Below are 23,434 nucleotides of genomic sequence, written 5' to 3' on the forward strand. Positions count from 1 at the left end.
TGCCAAAGCTTCTCACAATACAAACCAGCAAATTTTGGCCACTGAGGCTAAGTGTTTTTGGGAACTGTAAACACTTTGGCTGTTGGTTGAGGGGGAGGGGGTGAACCCTTTTCAAGCAACAGCCACAATCCCCATCAGGTTGAACCACTAAAGTCACTAAATTAATATGTGCCTTACCCTCTGGTACCTTGGCTTAAAAGCTGTCAGGCTTAATTTAGAGGCGATGTGTAAAGTATTTTAAGCAGCACACAAAAAGTAATAAAGTGAAATCATAAAACAAGAAAAATCCAAAACAAATTTATAACAAAGGATTTAGTTTTAATATATTATTTGACACAAAAACATCAAAAATCCAATCAGTAGAACCGGAGTTATAAATTTACTAGACGCGCGAGAGCAGGGCAAAGTCGAAAATTATGGTCAACCATGATGGAGCGTGGTTTGTATACAAAAAGCGGTTTGGGTCTGGTCTCCACGTACCTTCAGACTTAGAAGAAATTTCAAGGATAAATGTCTGAGAAGGTCAAGTTTAGCGGGCCAAGACCGCTGGTGGTGCCCGAGGAGGAGGCGTTGTCGCCAGGGAGCTGCTGTTTAAAGTCGCATTGAAGGATACTTTGTCTGTTTTTAGACTCATTTTTTGGAAGTCAGCGATGGCTCCACGAGGCCGAATACCCTTTCTGTGAGGAGCCACTGAACAGGATTTGCTTCTGCAGAAAAGACCGCAGTGGGAGATGCAAATAGTCAAGCCAACGAGCGATGCACCGCGGGCGGTTGGCGAGCAGCTTGGTCCCGGTCTTCTCGGGTTCTCAGACCACTTTCTAGCCAAACTTTTTCTAAGTTTCATGTTTTAGATTTTAAAGATATGGGCATTTAATTTACCAGCCATGGGTGTATGGTATACCACTTTACTAGGGATTTATGGAAAAATTAAATATGCCAATCGGGTGTAAGCCACTTTTACCATGTTTTAGAGAGTGAGCACAAGCACTTTAGTACTGGTTAGCTGCAGTAAAGTGCACAGAGTCCTAAGCCCAACAAAAACGATTCAGCAAAAATAGGAAGGGTGAAGGCAAAAGGTTTGGGGATGACCCTGAGAGGGAGCCAGGTCTAACAGGAACTTTGGTACCTTGGCCAAGTTGCGTCCCCCCGTGGGTCTGACATTTCTAGAGGGGCCGGAAAAATTCTTCATCTTCATTCTCAAGGCTCTCAAGCAGCTGGGGTAGGCATCTAGTGTCCATAACATTGATCAACAGAGAGATGATGGCTTAATCACTGACTGTAGGCAGGTCCCTCCAAAGATCCCCTGCAGGTCACTCTTAACTGCTTACATAGTTCTTCAAGATTATGTTCAGGCTTCAGTCTTTCTGGGCAGAAAGCAAAGAACAAGCAGACATCATGACCTGGTTCTTAAAATCTCCCCCACAGTCCACTTGACTGCTGATGAGCAGGCTGTGGGGAGAGTTTTTTCCCACACAGAAGTTAATGAGTGGAACCAAACTCGCAGAATTCCCACAGCCCAGCTATCCTAGATTTTGCTGCAGTTCTCGTCTACGTTACTGCAATCTATCACACGAGCCTTTGCTGAAAATACCAGACCCCACTCAGTGACCGCCTGCATTGTTACCACATCTTCAAAGCTCTCCCTCGCTGGTCCTGGACACAGTTTTCCATCAACTGGAAGCATGGACAAGAAGTAAAGAACGCATCCCAGTTCAAAAGCTTCGCTCATGCCAAGTCCTTGTATGGCACAAACAGGTCACAACCCCAGGCCTCAGCTTGGCCATGTGTGACACAATCTCTTCGGGTTCCATTCCGATTTATTGTAGTCACGGTGCCAACCCTCTGGAAACTGCACTTTGTAGCTACTAACTAGAAGGGCACAATGATCTTCATATTGGGCGTTCCCACTTTTATGATTTTAATATCCATAAACGAAGGCTGCAAGACACCCTTGTTGGTTTATTATTTACAATTAGATAAGTCTTTTGGGTTCAGCCAATGTTGCACTTGGTTAGTTGTTAGAGAACACGCTCGGTGAGATTCAGTGGCACTCTCACACTCCTAAGAGTCAAGAAACCAGCAAGCTCAGCCACAATAAAAAGGGAAAAGTGAGTTTCCTACAACCACCTTTCACCGCAGTTCACATTGCTTCCTCTCTCAACATGTAACAGTTTTGTTCTCAGCTCCTACTCCTTTGCCAGTGCTGCATAAATGCTGCCCCTCCCATCACAAATCGCATTGTTACCAATTAAAACACCAGGCTTGCTCCGATATGGGCCTGGGAGAAATTGTAATTTCATTGGCGAAATTCCTGAATTTCGTTCAATTTCTCAGAGTTTTGAATTAACAAGTACACATAACTTTTACCAACAGGAAAGTGATTCTTGTAAAAAAAATATCTGTTCTTACGTGAAACATTCGTGCAACATGGTAGCAGACGTTTGTACTAAAAGCGTTATTTTAAGTTCTATCGTGTCATTTTCATTTCCAGCATCGAATGCAATGTTTGGACCTTTAAGTCGTGAAAAGTGACAGCCGGTGCTATATTTTTTTCATGTCTTTGCAATGTAATGTGTAGTCATGTGGACGATGCCACGCCTGGCGTAACAGGGCCAACGCAACAGGATTTAGAAAGGTAGTTATAGGGCGCCATAATTGAGGTTAGGAAAAGCATAAACAAGCTGCAATTTGTAATGAGAAGCAGAGGCCAAAACATGACGTGATGTCTGCCGGCTGAGTCACAGCAAGGGCGACGAGGCAAGGCTTCCCCTTATACTGGGTCAGAGGCCTGACTCAGCTGCAGAGAATGCCCCCTCCCCTGATACTGGGTCAGAGGGCCGACTCAGCTGCAGAGAATGCCCCCTCCCCTGATACTGGGTCAGGAGGCCTGACTCAGCTGCAGAGAATGCCCCCTCCCCTGATACTGGGTCAGAGGGCCGACTCAGCTGCAGAGAATGCCCCCTCCCCTGATACTGGGTCAGGAGGCCTGACCCAGCTGCAGAGAATGCCCCCTCCCCTGATACTGGGTCACGAGGCCCGACTCAGCTGCAGAGAATGCCCCCTCCCCTGATACTGGGTCAGAGGCCTGACTCAGCTGCAGAGAATGCCCCCTCCCCCGATACTGGGTCAAGAGGCCTGACCCAGCTGCAGAGAATGCCCCCTCCCCTGATACTGGGTCAAGAGGCCTGACCCAGCTGCAGAGAATGCCCCCTCCCCTGATACTGGGTCACGAGGCCCGACTCAGCTGCAGAGAATGCCCCCTCCCCTGATACTGGGTCAAGAGGCCTGACTCAGCTGCAGAGAATGCCCCCTCCCCTGATACTGGGTCAAGAGGCCTGACCCAGCTGCAGAGAATGCCCCCTCCCCTGATACTGGGTCAGAGGGCTGACTCGGGTGCAGAGAATGCCCCCTTCCCTGATACTGGGTCACGATGCCTGACTCAGCTGCAGAGAATGCCCCCTCCCCTGATACTGGGTCAGAGGGCCGGCTCAGCTGCAGAGAATGCCCCCTCCCCTGATACTGGGTCAGGAGGCCTGACCCAGCTGCAGAGAATGCCCCCTCCCCTGATACTGGGTCACGAGGCCCGACTCAGCTGCAGAGAATGCCCCCTCCCCTGATACTGGGTCAGAGGCCTGACTCAGCTGCAGAGAATGCCCCCTCCCCCGATACTGGGTCAAGAGGCCTGACCCAGCTGCAGAGAATGCCCCCTCCCCTGATACTGGGTCAAGAGGCCTGACCCAGCTGCAGAGAATGCCCCCTCCCCTGATACTGGGTCAAGAGCCCTGACCCAGCTGCAGAGAATGCCCCCTCCCCTGATACTGGGTCAAGAGGCCTGACCCAGCTGCAGAGAATGCCCCCTCCCCTGATACTGGGTCACGAGGCCCGACTCAGCTGCAGAGAATGCCCCCTCCCCTGATACTGGGTCAAGAAGCCTGACTCAGCTGCAGAGAATGCCCCCTCCCCTGATACTGGGTCAAGAGGCCTGACCCAGCTGCAGAGAATGCCCCCTCCCCTGATACTGGGTCAGAGGGCTGACTCGGCTGCAGAGAATGCCCCCTCCCCTGATACTGGGTCAGAGGGCCGACTCAGCTGCAGAGAATGCCCCCTCCCCTGAAACTGGGTCCGAGGACTGACTCAGATGCAGAGAATGCCCCCTCCCCTGATACTGGGTCAGAGGGCTGACTCGGCTGCAGAGACTGCCCCCTCCCCTGATACTGGGTCAGAGGGCTGACTCCGCTGCAGAGAATGCTCCCTCCCCTGATACTGGGTCTGAGGCCTGACTCAGCTGCATAGAATGCCCCCTCCCCTGATACTGGGTCAGAGGCCTGACTCCACTGCAGAGAATGCCCCCTCCCCTGATACTGGGTCAGAGGCCTGACTCAGCTGCAGAGAATGCCCCCTCCCCTGATACTGGGTCAGAGGGCTGACTCGGCTGCAGAGAATGCCCCCTCCCCTGATACTGGGTCAAGAGGGCTGACTCGGCTGCAGAGAATGCCCCCTCCCCTGATACTGGGTTAAGAGACCTGACTCAGCTGCAGAGAATGCCCCCTCCCCTGATACTGGGTCAAGAGGCCTGACTCGGCGGCAGAGAATGCCCCCTTCCCTGATACTGGGTCTGAGGCCTGACTCAGCTGCAGAGAATGCCCCCTTCCCTGATACTGGGTCAAGAGGCCTGACTCAGCTGCAGAGAATGCCCCCTCCCCTGATACTGGGTCTGAGGCCTGACTCAGCTGCAGAGAATGCCCCCTTCCCTGATACTGGGTCAAGAGGCCTGACTCAGCTGCAGAGAATGCCCCCTCCCCTGATACTGGGTCTGAGGCCTGACTCAGCTGCAGAGAATGCCCCCTTCCCTGATACTGGGTCAAGAGGCCTGACTCAGCTGCAGAGAATGCCCCCTCCCCTGATACTGGGTCTGAGGCCTGACTCAGCTGCAGAGAATGCCCCCTTCCCTGATACTGGGTCAAGAGGCCTGACTCAGCTGCAGAGAATGCCCCCTCCCCTGATACTGGGTCACGAGGCCTGACTCAGCTGCAGAGAATACCCCCTCCCCTGATACTGGGTCACGAGGCCTGACTCAGCTGCAGAGAATGCCCCCTCCCCTGATACTGGGTCTGAGGCCTGACTCAGCTGCAGAGAATGCCCCCTCCCCTGATACTGGGTCAAGAGGCCTGACTCGGCGGCAGAGAATGCCCCCTTCCCTGATACTGGGTCTGAGGCCTGACTCAGCTGCAGAGAATGCCCCCTTCCCTGATACTGGGTCAAGAGGCCTGACTCAGCTGCAGAGAATGCCCCCTCCCCTGATACTGGGTCTGAGGCCTGACTCAGCTGCAGAGAATGCCCCCTCCCCTGATACTGGGTCTGAGGCCTGACTCAGCTGCAGAGAATGCCCCCTTCCCTGATACTGGGTCAAGAGGCCTGACTCAGCTGCAGAGAATGCCCCCTCCCCTGATACTGGGTCTGAGGCCTGACTCAGCTGCAGAGAATGCCCCCTTCCCTGATACTGGGTCAAGAGGCCTGACTCAGCTGCAGAGAATGCCCCCTCCCCTGATACTGGGTCACGAGGCCTGACTCAGCTGCAGAGAATACCCCCTCCCCTGATACTGGGTCACGAGGCCTGACTCAGCTGCAGAGAATGCCCCCTCCCCTGATACTGGGTCTGAGGCCTGACTCAGCTGCAGAGAATGCCCCCTCCCCTGATACTGGGTCAGAGGCCTGACTCAGCTGCAAAGAATGCCCCCTTCCCTGATACTGGGTCAGAGGGCTGACTCGGCTGCAGAGAATGCCCCCTCCCCTGATACTGGGTCATGAGGCCTGAACCAGCTGCAGAGAATGCCCCCTCCCCTGATACTGGGTCATGAGGCCTGGGCGGTAAATTCCGCTCCGTTCGCGGAATTTGCGGAATTTGGGTAATTTCGCGTTCCGCGGAGAACGCGAAATTGCCCAAAAATCTGCGTTCCGCGACTTCGCGAAATTTTTTGCTTGTTCGCGTTCTCAATATGCGTGTTCGCGAGATATTTCACCCCGAGCACGCAAACAGCGATCGCGAACAGAAAAAAAGTATCGCGAACAAGCAATTCCGCGTGTTCGCGGAATTTCTGAGTGTTCGCGGAGATTTTTTACCGTTTCGCGGAGATTTGCATAACGCGATTACGCAAATTCCGCCCACCCCTAGGCCTGAACCAGCTGCAGAGAATGCCCCCTCCCCTGATACTGGGTCAGGAGGCCTGACCCAGCTGCAGAGAATGCCCCCTCCCCTGATACTGGGTCAGAGGCCTGACTCCGCTGCAGAGAATGCCCCCTCCCCTGATACTGGGTCAGAGGGCTGACTCCGCTGCAGAGAATGCCCCCTCCCCTGATACTGGGTCTGAGGCCTGACTCAGCTGCATAGAATGCCCCCTCCCCTGATACTGGGTCAGAGGCCTGACTCAGCTGCAGAGAATGCCCCCTCCCCTGATACTGGGTCAGAGGCCTGACTCAGCTGCAGAGAATGCCCCCTCCCCTGATACTGGGTCAAGAGGCCTGACTCAGCTGCAGAGAATGCCCCTTCCCCTGATACTGGGTCAGAGGCCTTACTCAGCTGCAGAGAATGCCCCTTCCCCTGATACTGGGTCAGAGGCCTTACTCAGCTGCAGAGAATGCCCCTTCCCCTGATACTGGGTCTGAGGCCTGACTCAGCTGCAGAGAATGCCCCCTCCCCTGATACTGGGTCAGAGGCCTGACTCGGCTGCAGAGAATGCCCCCTCCCCTGATACTGGGTCAAGAGGGCTGACTCGGCTGCAGAGAATGCCCCCTCCCCTGATACTGGGTCAAGAGGCGTGACTCAGCTGCAGAGAATGCCCCCTCCCCTGATACTGGGTCAAGAGGCCTGACTCGGCTGCAGAGGATGCCCCCTCCCCTGATACTGGGTCAGAGGGCTGACTCGGCTGCAGAGAATGCCCCCTCCCCTGATACTGGGTCAAGAGGCCTGACTCAGCTGCAGAGAATGCCCCCTCCCCTGATACTGGGTCAGAGGGCTGACTCAGCTGCAGAGAATGCCCCCCCCCTGATACTGGGTCAAGAGGCCTAACTCAGCTGCAGAGAATGCCCCCTCCCCTTATACTGTGTCAGAGGCCTGACTCAGCTGCAGAGAATGCCCCCTCCCCTGATACTGGGTCACGAGGCCTGACTCAGCTGCAGAGAATGCCCCCTCCCCTGATACTGGGTCAGAGGCCTGATTTAGCTGGAGAGAATGCCCCCTTCCCTGATACTGGGTCACGAGGCCTGACCCAGCTGCAGAGAATGCCCCCTCCCCTGATACTGGGTCTGAGGCCTGACTCAGCTGCAGAGAATTCCCCCTCCCCTGATACTGGGTCAAGAGGCCTTACTCAGATGCAGAGAATGCCCCCTCCCCTGATACTGGGTCCGAGGCCTGACTCAGCTGCATAGAATGCCCCCTCCTGATACTGGGTCAAGAGGCCTGATTAGACTGCAGAGAATGCCCCCTTCCCTGATACTGGGTCAAGAGGGCTGACTCGGCTGCAGAGAATGCCCCCTCCCCTGATACTGGGTCAAGAGGCCTGACTCGGCTGCAGAGAATGCCCCCTCCCCTGATACTTGGTCACAAGGCCTGACTCAGCTGCAGAGAATGCCCCCTCCCCTGATACTGGGTCACAAGGCCCGACTCAGCTGCAGAGAATGCCCCCTCCCCTGATACTGGGTCAGAGGCCTGACTCAGCTGCAGAGAATGCCCCCTCCCCTGATACTGGGTCAAGAGGGCTGACTCAGCTGCAGAGAATGCCCCCTCCCCTGATACTGGGTCAGAGGCCTGACTCAGCTGCAGAGAATGCCCCCTCCCCTGATACTGGGTCACGAGGCCTAACTCAGCTGCAGAGAATGCCCCCTCTCCTGATACTGGGTCAGAGGCCTGACTCAGCTGCAGAGAATACCCCCTCCCCTGATACTGGGTCACGAGGCCTGACTCGGCTGCAGAGAATGTCCCCTCCCCTGATACTGGGTCAGAGGCCTGACTCAGCTGCAGAGAATGCCCCCTCCCCTGATACTGGGTCAGAGGCCTGACTCAGCTGCAGAGAATGCCCCCTCCCCTGATACTGGGTCACGAGGCCTGACTCAGCTGCAGAGAATACCCCCTCCCCTGATACTGGGTCACGAGGCCTGACTCAGCTGCAGAGAATGCCCCCTCCCCTGATACTGGGTCAGAGGCCTGACTCGGCTGCAGAGAATGCCCCCTCCCCCGATACTGGGTCAAGAGGCCTGACCCAGCTGCAGAGAATACCCCCTTCCCTGATACTGGGTCAAGAGGTCTGACTCAGCTGCAGAGAATGTCCCCTTCCCTGATACTGGGTCAGAGGGCTGACTCGGCTGCAGAGAATGCCCCCTCCCCTGATACTGGGTCACGAGGCCTAACTCAGCTGCAGAGAATGCCCCCTCCCCTGATACTGGGTCAGAGGCTTGACCCAGCTGCAGAGAATGCCCCCTCCCCTGATACTGGGTCACGAGGCCTGACTCGGCTGCAGAGAATGCCCCCTCCCCTGATACTGGGTCAAGAGGCCTGACTCAGCTGCAGAGAATGCCCCCTTCCCCTGATACTGGGTCAGAGGCCTGACTCGGCTGCAGAGAATGCCCCCTCCCCTGATACTGGGTCAGAGGCTTGACCCAGCTGCAGAGAATGCCCCCTCCCCTGATACTGGGTCACGAGGCCTGACTCGGCTGCAGAGAATACCCCCTCCCCTGACACTGGGTCACGAGGCCTGACTCGGCTGCAGAGAATGTCCTCTCCCCGGCACGCTGGCATGACTTCCAAGTGTTGTGTCTGTGCTGAGAGCAAACAGGTGACAGCAGAAGGGAGGAGAACAAGTGCAGAGAAACCAGGAAGAAGAAATGGGTTAAATCAAGGAGAAATAATGACTTAATTATGCTGTAAAGATGAAACGAAATCGCATCAGGGTTGGCGTCTTCCACTCCACCCTTTTCTCAACTGCTTATCATTGCTGGATGGTAAACAGTCATGCGGCATCCACAGCTCAAGCAAAATGGGGCTTCCGGAGAAAGGGACCACTCCTAACTAATGGTAATTGCTGTAGGTGGTAGGGTTTGCCCTCAGGAGAGGCCAGGCCTGAGACCTGGAACACCCATGGTCCTCTCTATAAAAGGATGGATTAGCTCTCAGTCGAACTCTACCACTTTCCTTGGAGGCGATTGGTGCTTGCCTCATGACTGTGGCGTCTTAGTTGTTCCAGGCGAGCAGAGTCACCGAAGATTTTTTGGGGTGCACCTGGGAGAGTACATCATTAAAAAACTGTATTTGGGCAATTTCCACCAGTTGGTAGATTTAAGTGTGGTGGCGGTTCTAAGTTGATAATGGCCACTTGGCAATCCGGGTCGGGGCTCCATCATGGAGGTCTCCCTAGTGGCTACTCCAGTGGGCAACAAACTATCCCATTGAAAGGCCTTCAAAGGCAAGATGGTGGTATCTCTGTGGGTGTTGGTAGCTTTGGCAGTACTGGTGGTGGCATCAGTAGAGAACGTTGGAGTAGCTATGGTGGTGGTGCAACAAGCAGTGGTGGAGGTTGGGGTGGCGGAGGGGATGCTCTTCTCTCTGGTGGAGAGAAGGAGACCATGCAGAACCTCAACATCCGCCTGTCCTCCTACCTGGGCAAAGTGAAGTCCCTGGAGGAGGCCAACGCCGACCTGGAGTATAAAATCAAAGAGTGGTACAAGAACAACGCCGAATGCAGCGCAGGAGGCCCCGACTGCAGCAAATACTTCAAGCAGATTCAGGAGCTTCAGAAGCAGGTAGGACTGGTGCTTTGAGGAGCGCTTCTAGCCACCCTCACTTCAGAAGGTAATATATTGGAGCTTTCTTCTTTTCGCTTGACTCATTTGAAGCTAGTAACAGTGCGCACCAAGAGCCGAGCTGGAGTCCCCCCAGGTTCTTTCTGTAAGGTGGAAGCAGAGAATTAACATGATCTGTGATCGCAGTAGGATTTGTCTGCTGTGCCACACAAAAACAATATCTGATGGCTGTAATCGTGCCACACCCTCATTTACAACATCATTAAAAGTGCCCGCCTTGATGTTGCCAGTGATTAGGTTCATTTGTGGAACACAATACAGATGTAATTACCTCTAGGCGCTGTGTTTCTAAACTAGCCTCCAGAAGGAGTAAACTAACAATTTAAAACAAATGTGTGGTTGTGTTGAAAGCACTGTCTGCCAAGCAGCATCCTTACTGTACACATCTTTGATGAACTATTGCGTGTGTTGGGAAAGGCCTTCAAGGAAAGAACGCTTTGTTTTGAAATGTATGTGATGAGTGAGGTAGTGTCAGAGCCTGTAGGATTTATGGAGAATGTCATTTGTGTTTTCCTAAGCTATTCGCTTAGGAACTCGCTTTCATAAGATAGCTCTTCCTTCCTGAAACAAAAGTTGCCTTAGAGGTCAATCTGTGATATCCATCCTAGGTCAGCAGCGGCTCCATCCTTGGTTTCCATGGCGCTGTCCTTGCTACCTCTGACCTCAGGAGTCATGAATGGAGGCGGGATCTTAGGGCCCTGTTTGCTTCTGCAGTGTTCATTATTTGCCCTTACCGTAGCTCCAAAGCAGCAGAGAAGAGACTGGTGAGGGCCAAGCGTAGCACAAGGGGCCAATCCTCTCATGACATCAGAGGGCAAAGTGTATGTGATGTCACTTCCGCTACCCTTGGCTTATCCATGAGTCTGCGTCCATGGACCTTTCTTACCGTTTCTGTAGGAATGAAAGGTCGCGTGACAGACCAACCCGTCTTTTAAATGCCTTAAAATGTCCACAGGGCAGAGATCACTAAACTTGGCTGCACATTAGGAGCCAGGGCACCTTTGCTGTTTGTGGGCTATCATTCGGCCACAGCACCCGAACTTCCGATAAATCTATGTGAACTGACATTACTTCTCAAAATTAATGAAAAAAACAATTATTGGTGTTTGAAACAGTACGTTGGTGAAAACGACCTCGGCATTTAGAGTGAAAAGTGTTGAGCGCGTTGTCCAGCAGAATGTAGTGTCACCTCCAGCTTGCCCTGTTGTCTTCCAGATCATAGCTGCTTCCATTGACAGCGCCAAGACCATCCTGCAGGTGGACAACGCCAGGCTGGCCCTGGATGATTTCAAAATGAAGTGAGTTTGGGGGAGTTGGGGGGGGGTCATGTGTTTCCTCATATAAAATTAGGCTTGAGGAAAGTCATCCTTTTGAAGCTAAGTTAAACAAAAGATCTTATGAAATATCAAACTGGCAACATTTATAAAACCAGAGGAAAGCCCATAACAATAAGTGGACACAATTTTAAAATTAAAATATCAAACCTGAACGCCAAAAAGGGGAGGGTGGGTGTTGTTGCTGTGGGAACATTTCCAGAAGGCAGGCTCCACCATCCACCACCCTACCCTCAGTATTTCATGTTCTTTTTCAACCCAGCTACCACCCTCCGTCACTGTTTCCTCCTCATCCTCCTTTCCATTTTTTTTCCTTTCTCTCTCTTGTTCTGGGTCAAAGTCTGATTATCCTGAACAACAAATCCTGGTCCAATAGAGGGCATGAGGAGAAAGGATTAGAGATGGGGCAAAAGGTTTGAGAACAGTCCAAAGGCAGGATTTGGGGAATAATGCATGTGATGTGGAGAACAGAGGGAGACAGGGTGCACATAGTTGTCTAAACCATGTAAAGTTTGTATGTATTAGACTTACACATTGTAAACTGAGCCATCAAGCGCCGGAGTGCGGTGGGGTTGAGATACGCTGCACAGGCAGGCCTATGGCAGGTAAAGGCGGCAGTATGATCTTAGAGTCCTGGCTCGAGAAGGAGGATAGTAGCATTGTTATGGGCAGACCGCGCAGAGAGGGACGCACTGTTTAGAGACACCAGTAGTGTGGTGTTATTTTGCGACCAGATGTTGCTGGAAGAGGTGAGTCTTCACTTCCTTCTGAAAGGATGGGGCCAGTCATATCTAGGATGGTATGGAGTCCTACGCCTTGGGAGTGGTTCACCAGCTGTCTTAGTCCTGGTTGTTCTAAAGGTGGTGGATTGGTGTTGACTGCCTTCAGGTATGATGAAGCAGGGCTTGAATGTGATGGGTGTCGGTCGTGAAGCCAGAGGAACCTTCAGAGACTTGCAGAAGGCAGCACTCATGGAAAATGAAAAAACGAGGAGAAATAATGCATTTCTCCTCATTTTGCCAACTGAAGACCAGGATTTTCCTGGACTTAATTTTGGCGCTGCCTCCTATGTACGCTACCCTTGCACATAAGGGGCAGCGTCAAATACAATGGCTGTTGCAGTGGAACGCCCACCGCAAAACCCACTGCACGCCCCTTCCACGCTAAACATAGCGTGAAAGGGTGCCTTATGTACAAGACAGCGTTAAGCCACGTAAAATGGCTTAACGCTGCCTTGTACATAAGGCAAGGCCCCTATCCCCACGAGAACGTCACAAAAAGTGACGTTCCCGTGGCGATAGGGGTTTATACATACGCCCCATAATTTTTATTGGCAGAAGGGGGAATGGTTCACCAGCAACATGATATTTTGCCCAGAGAGATAAACAACCTTGCACCATTCCTTGTTCTGGTACATGCTCAAATATTATATGATGCAAAGCTGATCACATGCTTGCTCTATGCCATATGCTTAAAATAGAAAAACTGTCAATATTGGGACTATAATTTATGGGTAATGTAGTTTCATTTTATTGCACCATTCATCCCCGCTTGCCTCAACAACTCGCCCGTCCAACGAATATGGAGTCGATCTTATGGAACGAGACCTAAGTCCACCCCAAATGGGCTTTGCTGCATAGATCTCTCCGTGTAAAATCTGCCAAAGTTTGTCTTGGGTAAAAACTGGGAACACACCCCAGAATTGAGGAAAACATCCATTATTACTGCTATCCTCCCCATTGACACACCTATTAAATACGACACATGGGGGTATTAGTATTTTCTGGGTGCAGTATTACCCCCTGTGAATCCTGCGGGAGTAGTAATCACGGTGTGAGAGATAGGCAGAGCATTGCTTGCTGAGAATCTGCACAGCGGAAGGGCTTAGGTAGGCCTCCAGCCAATGTAGGAGAGGAGAGGGATTGATTTTTAGTGATCCTTGCCTAAGAGACACTTTTAAACCAGGAAAGACAGTCCTAATTTACAAAGGATGGTTTGTCATTCTTGTCGTTAGCGAGACAGACTTAATTAAGACTGTCTTAAGCATAGTACCTAAAATGAGCCAATCGGGCCAGTAGAGTCTGAAGAGGATGAAGACCTAAGATTTCGGCCTAGCAGATGACAACTTAATTCTGATTTTAAGAAACTTAGATGACCTTATTTACAGTTGTGTTACTCTGCACAGCCTTTCTCGCAGAAACGCTTCATTTATAAATTAACATAAGCACGTTTTTGAAGCTGTGAATATTAAACCTGGCTGTAAGATAATATCAATGTGACATTTTTACACTGACTAAAACAATAATTTGCAAAAACATTGAACATAGTTGTAGGCGAAGTAAGAAATGGCAAAAATTGTTTCAAAAAATGTAAGAGACTTTGTAAATATGACAACAGATCCCAAGAAGATTCTGCTAGAATATATTTTTCTTGTGGCGATTTAGATTAATAGGACTTCTTTGTGTACTTACGGCTAGAAAGCAAAGGGACACGTGTGATGTTTTAATGACATGTGCTTGGTTAAGAGTTTCACCTGGTTATATGCTTGGTAATGTGCTGGCATGTTGTCCATCTCTGGCTCCAGGTTCGAGAACGAGCAGCGCCTGCGCATTAGCGTTGAGGCGGATCTCAATGGTCTTCATAAAGTCCTGGAAGAGCTGAGGCTGGACAAACCAAGCCTGGAGGTGCAGGAGGAAAGCCTGACTGAGGAGCTAGCCGCCCTCAAGAAGAACCACGCGGAGGTAGGCTGGGGTCACTGAGTGCTATCGCTACCCGCTGTGAGCATGCAATGCCTGTGTGCAAGACTGGCTTATAGAGAAACCAATATATATCACCAGGGCCGCCACATAGAACATAGGCTTGGGATGAGGCGTTCATTGACCTTGCAACAAGACTTGTCTCCCTCTGCCTCAGTCCCGCCAGGAGTTTATAGGCACCCTCCTGTCTGGAAAAGTCTGCATCTTTTCTGAGACCTGCAGTCTTAGAACAGACGCAGTTCTTTGCCCTGCCCAGGCAATGGTATTTTGCTCACCCACCTCTCCTCCTTCATGCCCTGGTATTCTTTAAGAAGAAATGCAAAGTTATATCTTGTACCTGATGTTCAGGGCGAACTGTGATGCCAAAGCCAGCTGTGCGTCGGTGTCTCTGAGAAAGGCTTCTATGATCATTCAAGGGCACATTTAGAACAAAATGATGAAATGCCTTGCCGCACGCCAGCTTGCGCCAGCATAAGGAAAGTGCAGGGATGTGTCACATTTACAGCAATACTATGCATCCCTGTCCTTTTCTTTGCACTGGCGCTGTCTAGACAGCTGTGCGCTTATACAGACATCCGAGCGCCAAGACACAAGGCCGCCTGCATTGAAGTCCGGCTGTTTTTGTGTAGGAAGGGACACCTTCCTTCACAAAAACAATTGTTGCCCCTGCCCTGGGGAGGCATATGGTTTTGACGCATTCCCAGATTTACGCTATGTTTTAAATCTGGGAATGTGTCAAATACCACGGGCGTTGAGTGGGAACACCCACTACAGCACCCGTGGCAGACCCCCCCGGCGTAGTGTGAGGCAATGCAGTGACTTGCGCTGCATTGTCTCACACCGTATCTGCGAGGCCATGAAAAGCCATGCTGGGTGGCTTTCTGTGGCCTCGTAGATATGGGCCTGCACTGTGTGCCTCCGGAGCATCACAAAAGTGAAGCTCCGGTGGCAAAAGATTTCCGCAAGTGGTTTGTAAATAAGCCTCTCGGGGCCTCATTTAGGAGGCCCCTTGCGCCGCAGGAACATCACTTTTTTTGACGTTCCATGATGCAGGAGCCTGCTCCATATTTACGTGGCAGCACTAAGCCACTTTTTTGGCTTAATGCTGCCTCGTAAATATCATCCCCTTTAATGCGTTTTTCAGCCTTAAAGGGGAGTGCAGTGGGTTTTTCTGGGGGCGTTCCCAGCAACATCCATGGCTTTTGATACTCTCCCAGATTTACTAGAAATCGTAAATCTGAGGCAGCAGCAAAAACCTAAGGGAGGTACAACGAGGCGAAATATCTTTATTTCTCCTCGTTTTTCCTTTCTCTATGTGTGCTGCATTCTTCAGCCCACATAGAAAGAGGAAAAAGCCTCTTGTGGTTGTTTTTGTGCAGGAAGGGTTCCCTTCCTGCACAAAAATAATCCTCTCCGCAACGCAGGCGCAGGGGAAAAAGACAGGAATGCATCGTTCTAATAGATACGGTGCATTCCTGCCTTTTTCGTTTGCCGGCCTGCTGCGCTGCCCTATGGCAAAAACCCCATAAATGAGGCTCTCGGCTTCAAAGAAGTGTCTTAACTTTGTTTACATTTTTCATTGAATATTGAATTTTTCTTCTATGTATTAATATATAGTGTTATCAGTAATTAGTCAAGACGCAAATTAACCAATATTATACTGCAGATATGTATCATTGTATCTTCTCCAAAATTAGACAAGCACTCAATTTGCCAAAATTCAGGAATAAATTGGAAATTTGCAATCAGCCTGACACCTTTCATAAACCTTTACGAGCATATTCAGTAACTATTTTTCTTGCCTATCACTGATGCCACAACACGCAGACTGGGCTAGGCTCATGCTGGACCACATTGAGTCATTAAGCTGTACTTTCTGTGTCCCAATGCCCAGGAGATGAAAGGACATCAGGCAGCAGGCGGGCAGCTGAGTGTGGAGATAAACCCGGCTCCAGGAGTGGACCTGCTGAAGCTCCTGAATAATATGAGGACCCGATATGAACTCATGGCCGAAAAGAACCGCAAAGAAGCCGAATGCCAGTTCAACGAAGCGGTAAAAGCAGGGACAGAAAAACGAAGGAGGAGGGTTTTCTTTACCAAAGTCTACATGCTCTTGGATTTCTTTAACGTTCTCTATTGTTTTTGTCTCGTCCCCCAGTGCAAGGACCTGAACAAAGAAATGGACTGTGGCAGCGACCAGATGCATTCAGGCAGGCGTGAGATCTGTGACCTCAAGCGCAGCCTCCAAGCCTTGGAGATAGAGCTGAGGGCAGCCTTGGCCACGGTACTTGACTGCTGACCCTGGTGACGTCTGAGCTATGGGCCTGACTACGAGTGCAGCGGACTTACCACTTTCACAGTCTGCCGGAGTACGATTCTCCGAATTGTTCTGGTGGTGGACTGTCTTCTGCACCAGGGATCCGCCGTTCCTTGGTGGTAGCACGTGGAGCGCCTATGCAATATGCTGGGCAGAAGTGGTGCGGTCCCGCCAAGCATATAACGAGTTTTCCCACCGCCAGCCTTTTCATGGGCACAAGTCCGCCATGAAAAGGCTGGCAGTGGGAAAACAAAGGGGGCCTTACAGGGCCCCCATTCTCCCCACCATGGGGATGCATTCAGGGGGACACAACATGCGCCCCCGTCTGCTTGCCCCGTCTGCTTGCACCCCCAGGTCTAGCACAGCATGGACTTCACAGTCCTTGCTGTATTGGAACATTTTTACCCATTACGGTGCCTGTTTTTGTGGCACCACCATGGGAAAGGCAAAAGGACCGTCCACCTGCACGAGTTGAACTTGTAATCAGGTCCGAGGTCCTTTCGCAGCTTTGGCGCAGCTGTGCCGGTAGCGAGCCGGCGTGACTGCTCAAAAGTCGCAATCAGCCCCTATGAATACTTGGCCTCCATAAGGTGGAATTCTAAGGGGGACGCATTGGGCAAGAATGTTTGGCTTTTTCAACCTACATTCCATATTTTAAAAACAAGGGCTTGAGTGAAATTTCCTGACTTCACTGGAAAATTAAATAGTCCTCTAAAAAGAATTGACCAGCACAATCAATTTTAGTAGTCCTGTCTGTCTACTCCTACTAAACCACCAACACGTATTTATTTCTATCTTTCAAAATGCCTTGTTCCCGAGATAGCTTCTCCATACATTCTTTGCTCCCTCTGCATTATTTAAATGGCTGAAGGGCTCAAACGTGGGTTTTAATTCTTTGCCATTGCTGGATTGTCTTTGGCTGTCCTTTTCCTTTGTTCTGCCTCTCCATTCCTAGATTGTCCATGCCTTCTTTGTTCTGCCTTGCTGTCTATTGCCCCTCATAGTTATTCCTTTAACTTCTTGACTTTCCTCTGACTCCTATGGTATTCCTGGTTCCTCCTTAGCAATCTGGGTTTTTATTTATCTTTGCCTTGGTCTTTGACTTTTTTGGGGCTCATTTGAAGTTTGCAGAAGTGGGAGCACTATTGTAAAATGGCGGTACTCCTACCCATCAGCTGCCTCTGTAACTTGAAACCTTTGACCTGATGACACGTCCTCCAGAGGGATATAGGGTCATAGTCATCCAACCTATTTAGAGCAGGTGGCTGCCACTAGAATTACGTGTTTGGAACCACCAGGTGAGTCATTCTCTGGCAGGGAAATTTCACAATAGCTCCCAAGCATGGGAAAATGCTCCCTGTATGTCAGACCATTGTTATTTGTAGTTTTGCAAGAGAAAGTTCCCAGTTTGGGAGTTTATTCTTTAAAATTAAAAAAATTGCTAAGTAGCCGCAATAACCAATGCGCCCGGTCAGCTGTTCTAAAGGAATGTATGACTTTACAACGCTTACATTTATATCGCATGCCTTTACAACGCAGTTTTTACATCGTAACATCCTTGACAACGCATACATTTACATTGCATGCCACTACCACAAATTTTTTAAAACTACATTTACAACGCATTCCATTACATCATGTTATACCTTTACAACACATGCCATTACAACACATACCATTACATTGCATTTAAGGTAAGTGTTGGATAGTGTAGGGGTACTATACGTGGTAATGGTATGCATTGTAGTGAAATGCGATGTAATGCCTGCATTGTAGTGACATGCGTTGTAGTGACATGCGTTGTAGTGTCATGCGTTGTAGTGACATGCAATGTAATGGCTGCGTTGTAGACAGTGACATGCGTTGTGCAGGATGTTGTGATGTAATGACTGCGTTGTAAATGTAGTGCGATGTAATGACTGCGTTGTAAAGGTTGCTTCCCATTCTAAATACAGCTGGCAGTCCGCTGTTAAGGGGGGGAGGCCATGGCTGTGCTGACTTGTAAGGAGTGAGGGCCCACCGTGGGGTCTTAAAGAGCCTGTTTGTGTTGTGCCTTGACATTGGTTGTGCCTCCCTTTCCATTCCTTGTTATCCGTTGCCATGCCATACTTTTCCTTGTAATTTTTGTTCTTTTTTTTCATTCTCTGTTCTTTTGTCAACAGAAAAAATCCCTTGAGGAGACCCTTGCAGAAACAGAAGGACGCTACTGCCGGCAGCTCTCCCAGCTCCAAGTCCAGATCAGCGCAGTGGAAGAGCAGCTAGTCGCCATCCGGTGTGAGACCTCCAACCAGTGTGCAGACTACGAAGACCTCCTGGATGTCAAGACCCTGCTGGAGAAGGAGATCGAGACCTACCGACGGCTCCTGGACGAAGATGGCGCGTAAGTCGATTGCTTATGGGCAACTCATCATTGCGCTGTTTACTTCGAACAATATGGGGCAAATAGACTTGTTGCCCGCTATCAACACAGAGCTGGTTTGCTTATAACAAGGGGTGGATTATGAAGGAGAAGGTTCACATTTCATTAAAATCATTGAAATGCTGAAAAAAACAATTTCCCAGTTGATCAATTTTTAACATGCTGATAGATCATAACATTCAGCAAGAACATTCCATTCAATATTTGGGCAGTGGGGTGAGGAACTCTAGTGTGAAATGGTGTCTCACGACTGGAGTGCTTGAAAAGGGGAGCACAATCATTTATTGCGTAAACTAAAGAGCAAACGTCATTACTCCCTACTGCTACATCTGAAAAACCATACTTGTATGGTGATGTGTAATTTGTAATATTAATATGAAATTTCTATGCACAGTCAAGGGCTTATATCTATGTCCAGGTGTCTATATCACTTGAGCCATGCTGTACATGTTCTACCATTGGCAGTCTAACACTACTGCAATAAGGTCATGCTTGTAAATTTAGATTCATTTTTTGCAGGGCTTTCCCGAGTTCACAGTCGAGGTCACAATTGAGATCCCAGGCACAAAGCCGAGGTGAGTTTTCTTTTATGACGGTCAGACATCATATTCCCAAAGGCCGCCTGTTTGAAGCTTCCTTTGACCCATGTTTGTTTCCTGGCTATTGTAAGGGATATGGCCAAGAACTGCTCAAAATGTCCTACATGACGCCAAGTTTAACCATGAATGGTTGCTCTGTTTCTTGAAGATGTAAGCAGACCAGAAATCCGAATGTAAGACTTGACTTTTCTCCAGCTTTACCTCCAAAATGTAGAGGTGATCATCAAACCTGTGTTTGGACAACGGACAATGCCTCTCGCATTGATCACCTCCTATCATTCATTCATGCCTGCACGACATGGTAGAAGATCTTTCCAAGCCTGTCTGGTTTGATGGAAATGATATTGAATTTGAGCATCACTGTCATGTCTGTAAGTCCAGGACAGATGCCATTTTCTCAGCCATACAAAAGAATATTCATTTAAGACAGTAGCCTTTAGGATGTTCCCCTTGAGGCCAATTTATTCCAACTTAGCTTCAATGTCACATAACACGCAAGGCTGCGACCCATCTGGATGTGATGCGAAATCTTACACCATCTCTCTTGGAAATTCTACCTATTGGCCAGTGGCAGTTCTGTTATGAAATAGTATTTAGCCACATTTTTCAAATTAGGGGATGAGTGATAGGTGCATTTTCATATTATTGTTGTTCTATAAAATAAATTGCCTCGAGGGAGTGAAAACCGCAGAGCAATATTGAGTTGGACTAAATAAATCTTTGGGTATATTTCACATGTCCTGTGTTTTTCAAACCCCTTCTGCAAACTTGCTATACATCATAGCCCTCACGCGAGGCCTGTCTCGATTGCAGTGTCCCTCTTATTTAAAAAAAAAAAACCCTGCAGTGTGCAATGCCAGGGTGCATGGAAACAATATTCGAAAATACCATGTAGTACCATTTCAGATCACCACTGTTCCAAAGGCGTTCAGCAAAACAGCGAACTTGCAAACTTGGCATCCCCAGAGCAGTGCATGATGGTCTACCATTTATGGCTCAGATTTGCATACCGAAGCCTGGGTAGCTTTGCGAAGTAAAATCTGTATTAAGGGAGATAAGCAATTATTAGGATGATCACGAAGAATGCCTTCCTTTCCTTCTGCCGTAAATATGACGTTCTTCAGGTCTCATGCACTATCTTTTATTTTTCTAGGTCCACAGAAAACAAGGAAGGTCCAGACAATAATACAAGAGGTGATTGATGGAAAAGTGATCTCGGAAAACGTGAAGGAGACAGTAGTACCAGTGTAACCTCGGAAAGTAAAATGGCCGCCTTTGACCCTGCGGACGCCTGAGATGGAATAACTAAGGTCATTTGCCTACACCCAGAGCGGTAGAAGCCCCAGATTTAGAGCCCTTTTCCGCACTATTTACACCGCTGTCGACACTGCTGAGCCTTAGTGCCTCCCCTGCAAGCCGTGCTATAGAAAGGTACAATCCAAGAGTAGGGTGGACAAAGTTGGAAACTGTGCAATGTCAAAGTAAACACTTTGCCTACTTTGTGATTGCAAAGCTGGTGATTTTATCCCCAAAAACTGGAGGAGCGAAAATCATAGTCATAGATGGCCGTGAAAAAAAGTTCAACAAATAGGTTACAACCCCTCTCCTCTCCTCTCCTCTCCTCTCCTCTCCTCTCCTCTCCTCTCCTCTCCTCTCCTCTCTCTTCTCTTCTCTTCTCTTCTCTTCTCTCTGCTTCCTTTAATGATGCTGCTGTGCATTTTTCCCAAGTTCCTCTTTGCTATCCAGTCAGACTGTCTCTGTCTCTCTTTATTTATCTCTCTTTCTTAGATGATGACAGATTGGCAGAAATTGTCCAGCATCAGCTGTCTTTGGGCTGCTCAACTCCTGAATCTTGGTCTAGCCCAACTTCAAGAAATTGTTTCGAAAACGTTATGAACCTTATAGTTTGCGGTGTCTCAAAAATACCAGACATTCCACTAATAAACGTTTTCTTATAAGAGAAAAACAAAAGCTGCACCTACTTTTTGGCTTCATACTCAATTGCCACAAAAAGAAATATTTTAGGGGTAATATTATATAGCCAAATATTTTTTCCATGAGCATTTCACAGCCAAGCTAAGGCTTTGGGAATTAATCATTCCTAATTTCGTAAAGTGCCAAAGTGTCTACCTTTTCCATTGTCTCACAAAAATTATGTTTTTAACAAATCCTAGTTAAAAGTTGTACAACTTAAACCACTAAGGCCTTCGTTCGGAGTAGGCCTATAAATTGAAACAGCGGTTACTAGCCCCATCGGAATTATGAGATCTATGGGAACATCTTAGACCTCCTAACTTTCACCTAGGTATATGGCAGCTGAAGGCAGCCACAATCTACAGGTGAAAGTCTGGCCCAAAATGAGGGTAGACCAGGAGAACCTGACCGAGAACTATTATTTCCCTCGTAATTCCACATTTCATGGTGGATCCTCAAAGTTCCACTTGTAAAGGACCAGATGTTCCCCACCCATGGAGATTAGCCGTTCCCCTGGTATCGGAAACTCCGGGGGTGGGGAAAACCCAGCCCATCTACCAGCCTCTAACTGAGAATGCCTAAAACTCTTCCTACTTCTTTTCCATTTCTGCTTAGACCTTCAATTTCAATTCTGGACCTTGGTGAGTGTTCTAACTCTGCAGCTTCTACCAGGATAGACATAGCCAAACCTGAAGGGCAGCCAGGAGGGTTGGGGTCAGCGCCTGTGTCCAGCAGACTATATGACCTCACCTACAGCTTCAAGGGCTTACTTGTCTCTAGTTCAGCAAAAGATCTGGGCGCTATTATGCCGAACCTACTTGTTCCTGCAATTCTTCTAAATAAATTGTATTTCTGTTTGCAAGCATGACATGTTTGTTTGGAGTCGTCTTTGTATAAGTGAAAAGCAATCTATCTTTTGTGAGTCGGTGAGTGAGTGAGGGAGTGAGTGAGTGAGTGAGCGAGTGATGAGTGAGTGACGGCACGTGTGCTATCACTATTATAGCACACTTTACATTAAACTTCATTAGTTGAAAATCTCCACCAGCCCCTAATTGCATTTGTACGCCACGTGCCATGACGTGTTGCGCATTTTTTCCTGCACTGCGCCCTTTGAGCGCCAATGCTTGTGCATGATCTTCTTCTTGGCCTGATACCTGTTCCAATCCCTAGAATAGTAGGGTGCATTTTCTTTCACACATCCCCCATCATACCCTCTTCCATTGTTCTGCAATCTATGCACAAGTACCACATGTCTACTCCTATGGTCTCCCTAAATAACAGACACGACTCTGCCCTTTGAGTAGTGACTTTGCATACTTCCCCCCCTGGTTCTCCTGCCCTTTGCTGTCCCAAATACATGAGTTTCCATCTAAAGTAGAAGTCTGAAGTGAGCTATTTACGCACAGTTTCTGCCTTCCCTTCTACCCAGTCATTTCCTGTGGTGGAAATCTAGGTTGCTTGCTTCAAAGAACATCTTTGAACAGTTCAGGCTGCTGACCACTGTGACCAGCGGGGTCCTGTCCTCTCTATAAGACCTATTCTGTCTGCTTCCTGATTAAACAATCCGTTGCTTACTCCTAAGGCGTACAGAAGGAGATGCTCGAGGGTGTTTGGATGTATGATGGGACCTTGGCGACCAGCACTCAGCCCAAGGAGCAAGTCCATAATCCTCTTTCGATACAAGTATCACCATTCCAAGATACCTGGTCTTAACCAGAATTAGCCCACGTTCCCATCTTAGCTTTGTGTTGGGAATGAATGAACGCAATGTGTCTACAGATTTACACTCTCAGTTAAAAGCTTTCAACCCATGCCAATAAACCCATCTTTTTAAAACAGATATTTTGTGGTTTCTCTGTGAATCTCTGTTGCAGACACTGAAAGTGTGATTAAGAAAAATGAGTAAAAACTCCAAAGCTTTGATTTTGAGATCCTATCTGTTAGACTTGGGAGTCTCTAGTTGGCACAGGTATGCACTTGTGACAAATAGGGACCCTCGCCTCTAGTCAGGGTAAGAGGGTACACTCCTAAAATAACCCCTGCTCACCCCCTTGGTAGCTTGGCACGAGCAGACAGGCTTATCTCAGAGGCAGTGTGTAAAGCATTTGTGAACACATACAGTAATCAAGTGACAACACTACAAATGAACACCACACAGGTTTTTATATTAAAAATAAGTATTT

General features: G+C 49.1%; 1 protein-coding gene across 1 annotated transcript; it reads left to right on the plus strand.

The window, feature by feature from the left end:
* The first annotated feature begins 9,214 nt into the window (after positions 1 to 9,214).
* LOC146869479 (keratin, type I cytoskeletal 12-like) lies at positions 9,215 to 22,069 on the plus strand. Its single transcript, XM_085654022.1, has 8 exons — positions 9,215 to 9,792; positions 11,068 to 11,150; positions 13,771 to 13,927; positions 15,837 to 15,995; positions 16,101 to 16,226; positions 18,422 to 18,639; positions 19,198 to 19,253; positions 20,431 to 22,069. Exons 1-8 carry the CDS (start codon positions 9,358 to 9,360, stop codon positions 20,526 to 20,528), a joined length of 1,332 nt encoding a protein of 443 aa, XP_085510148.1. The 5' UTR covers positions 9,215 to 9,357; the 3' UTR covers positions 20,529 to 22,069.
* The last annotated feature ends 1,365 nt before the right edge of the window (positions 22,070 to 23,434 follow it).

This window comes from Triturus cristatus, chromosome 1_1 (assembly GCF_964204655.1).
Source record: "Triturus cristatus chromosome 1_1, aTriCri1.1, whole genome shotgun sequence".
NCBI lineage: Eukaryota > Metazoa > Chordata > Amphibia > Caudata > Salamandridae > Triturus > Triturus cristatus.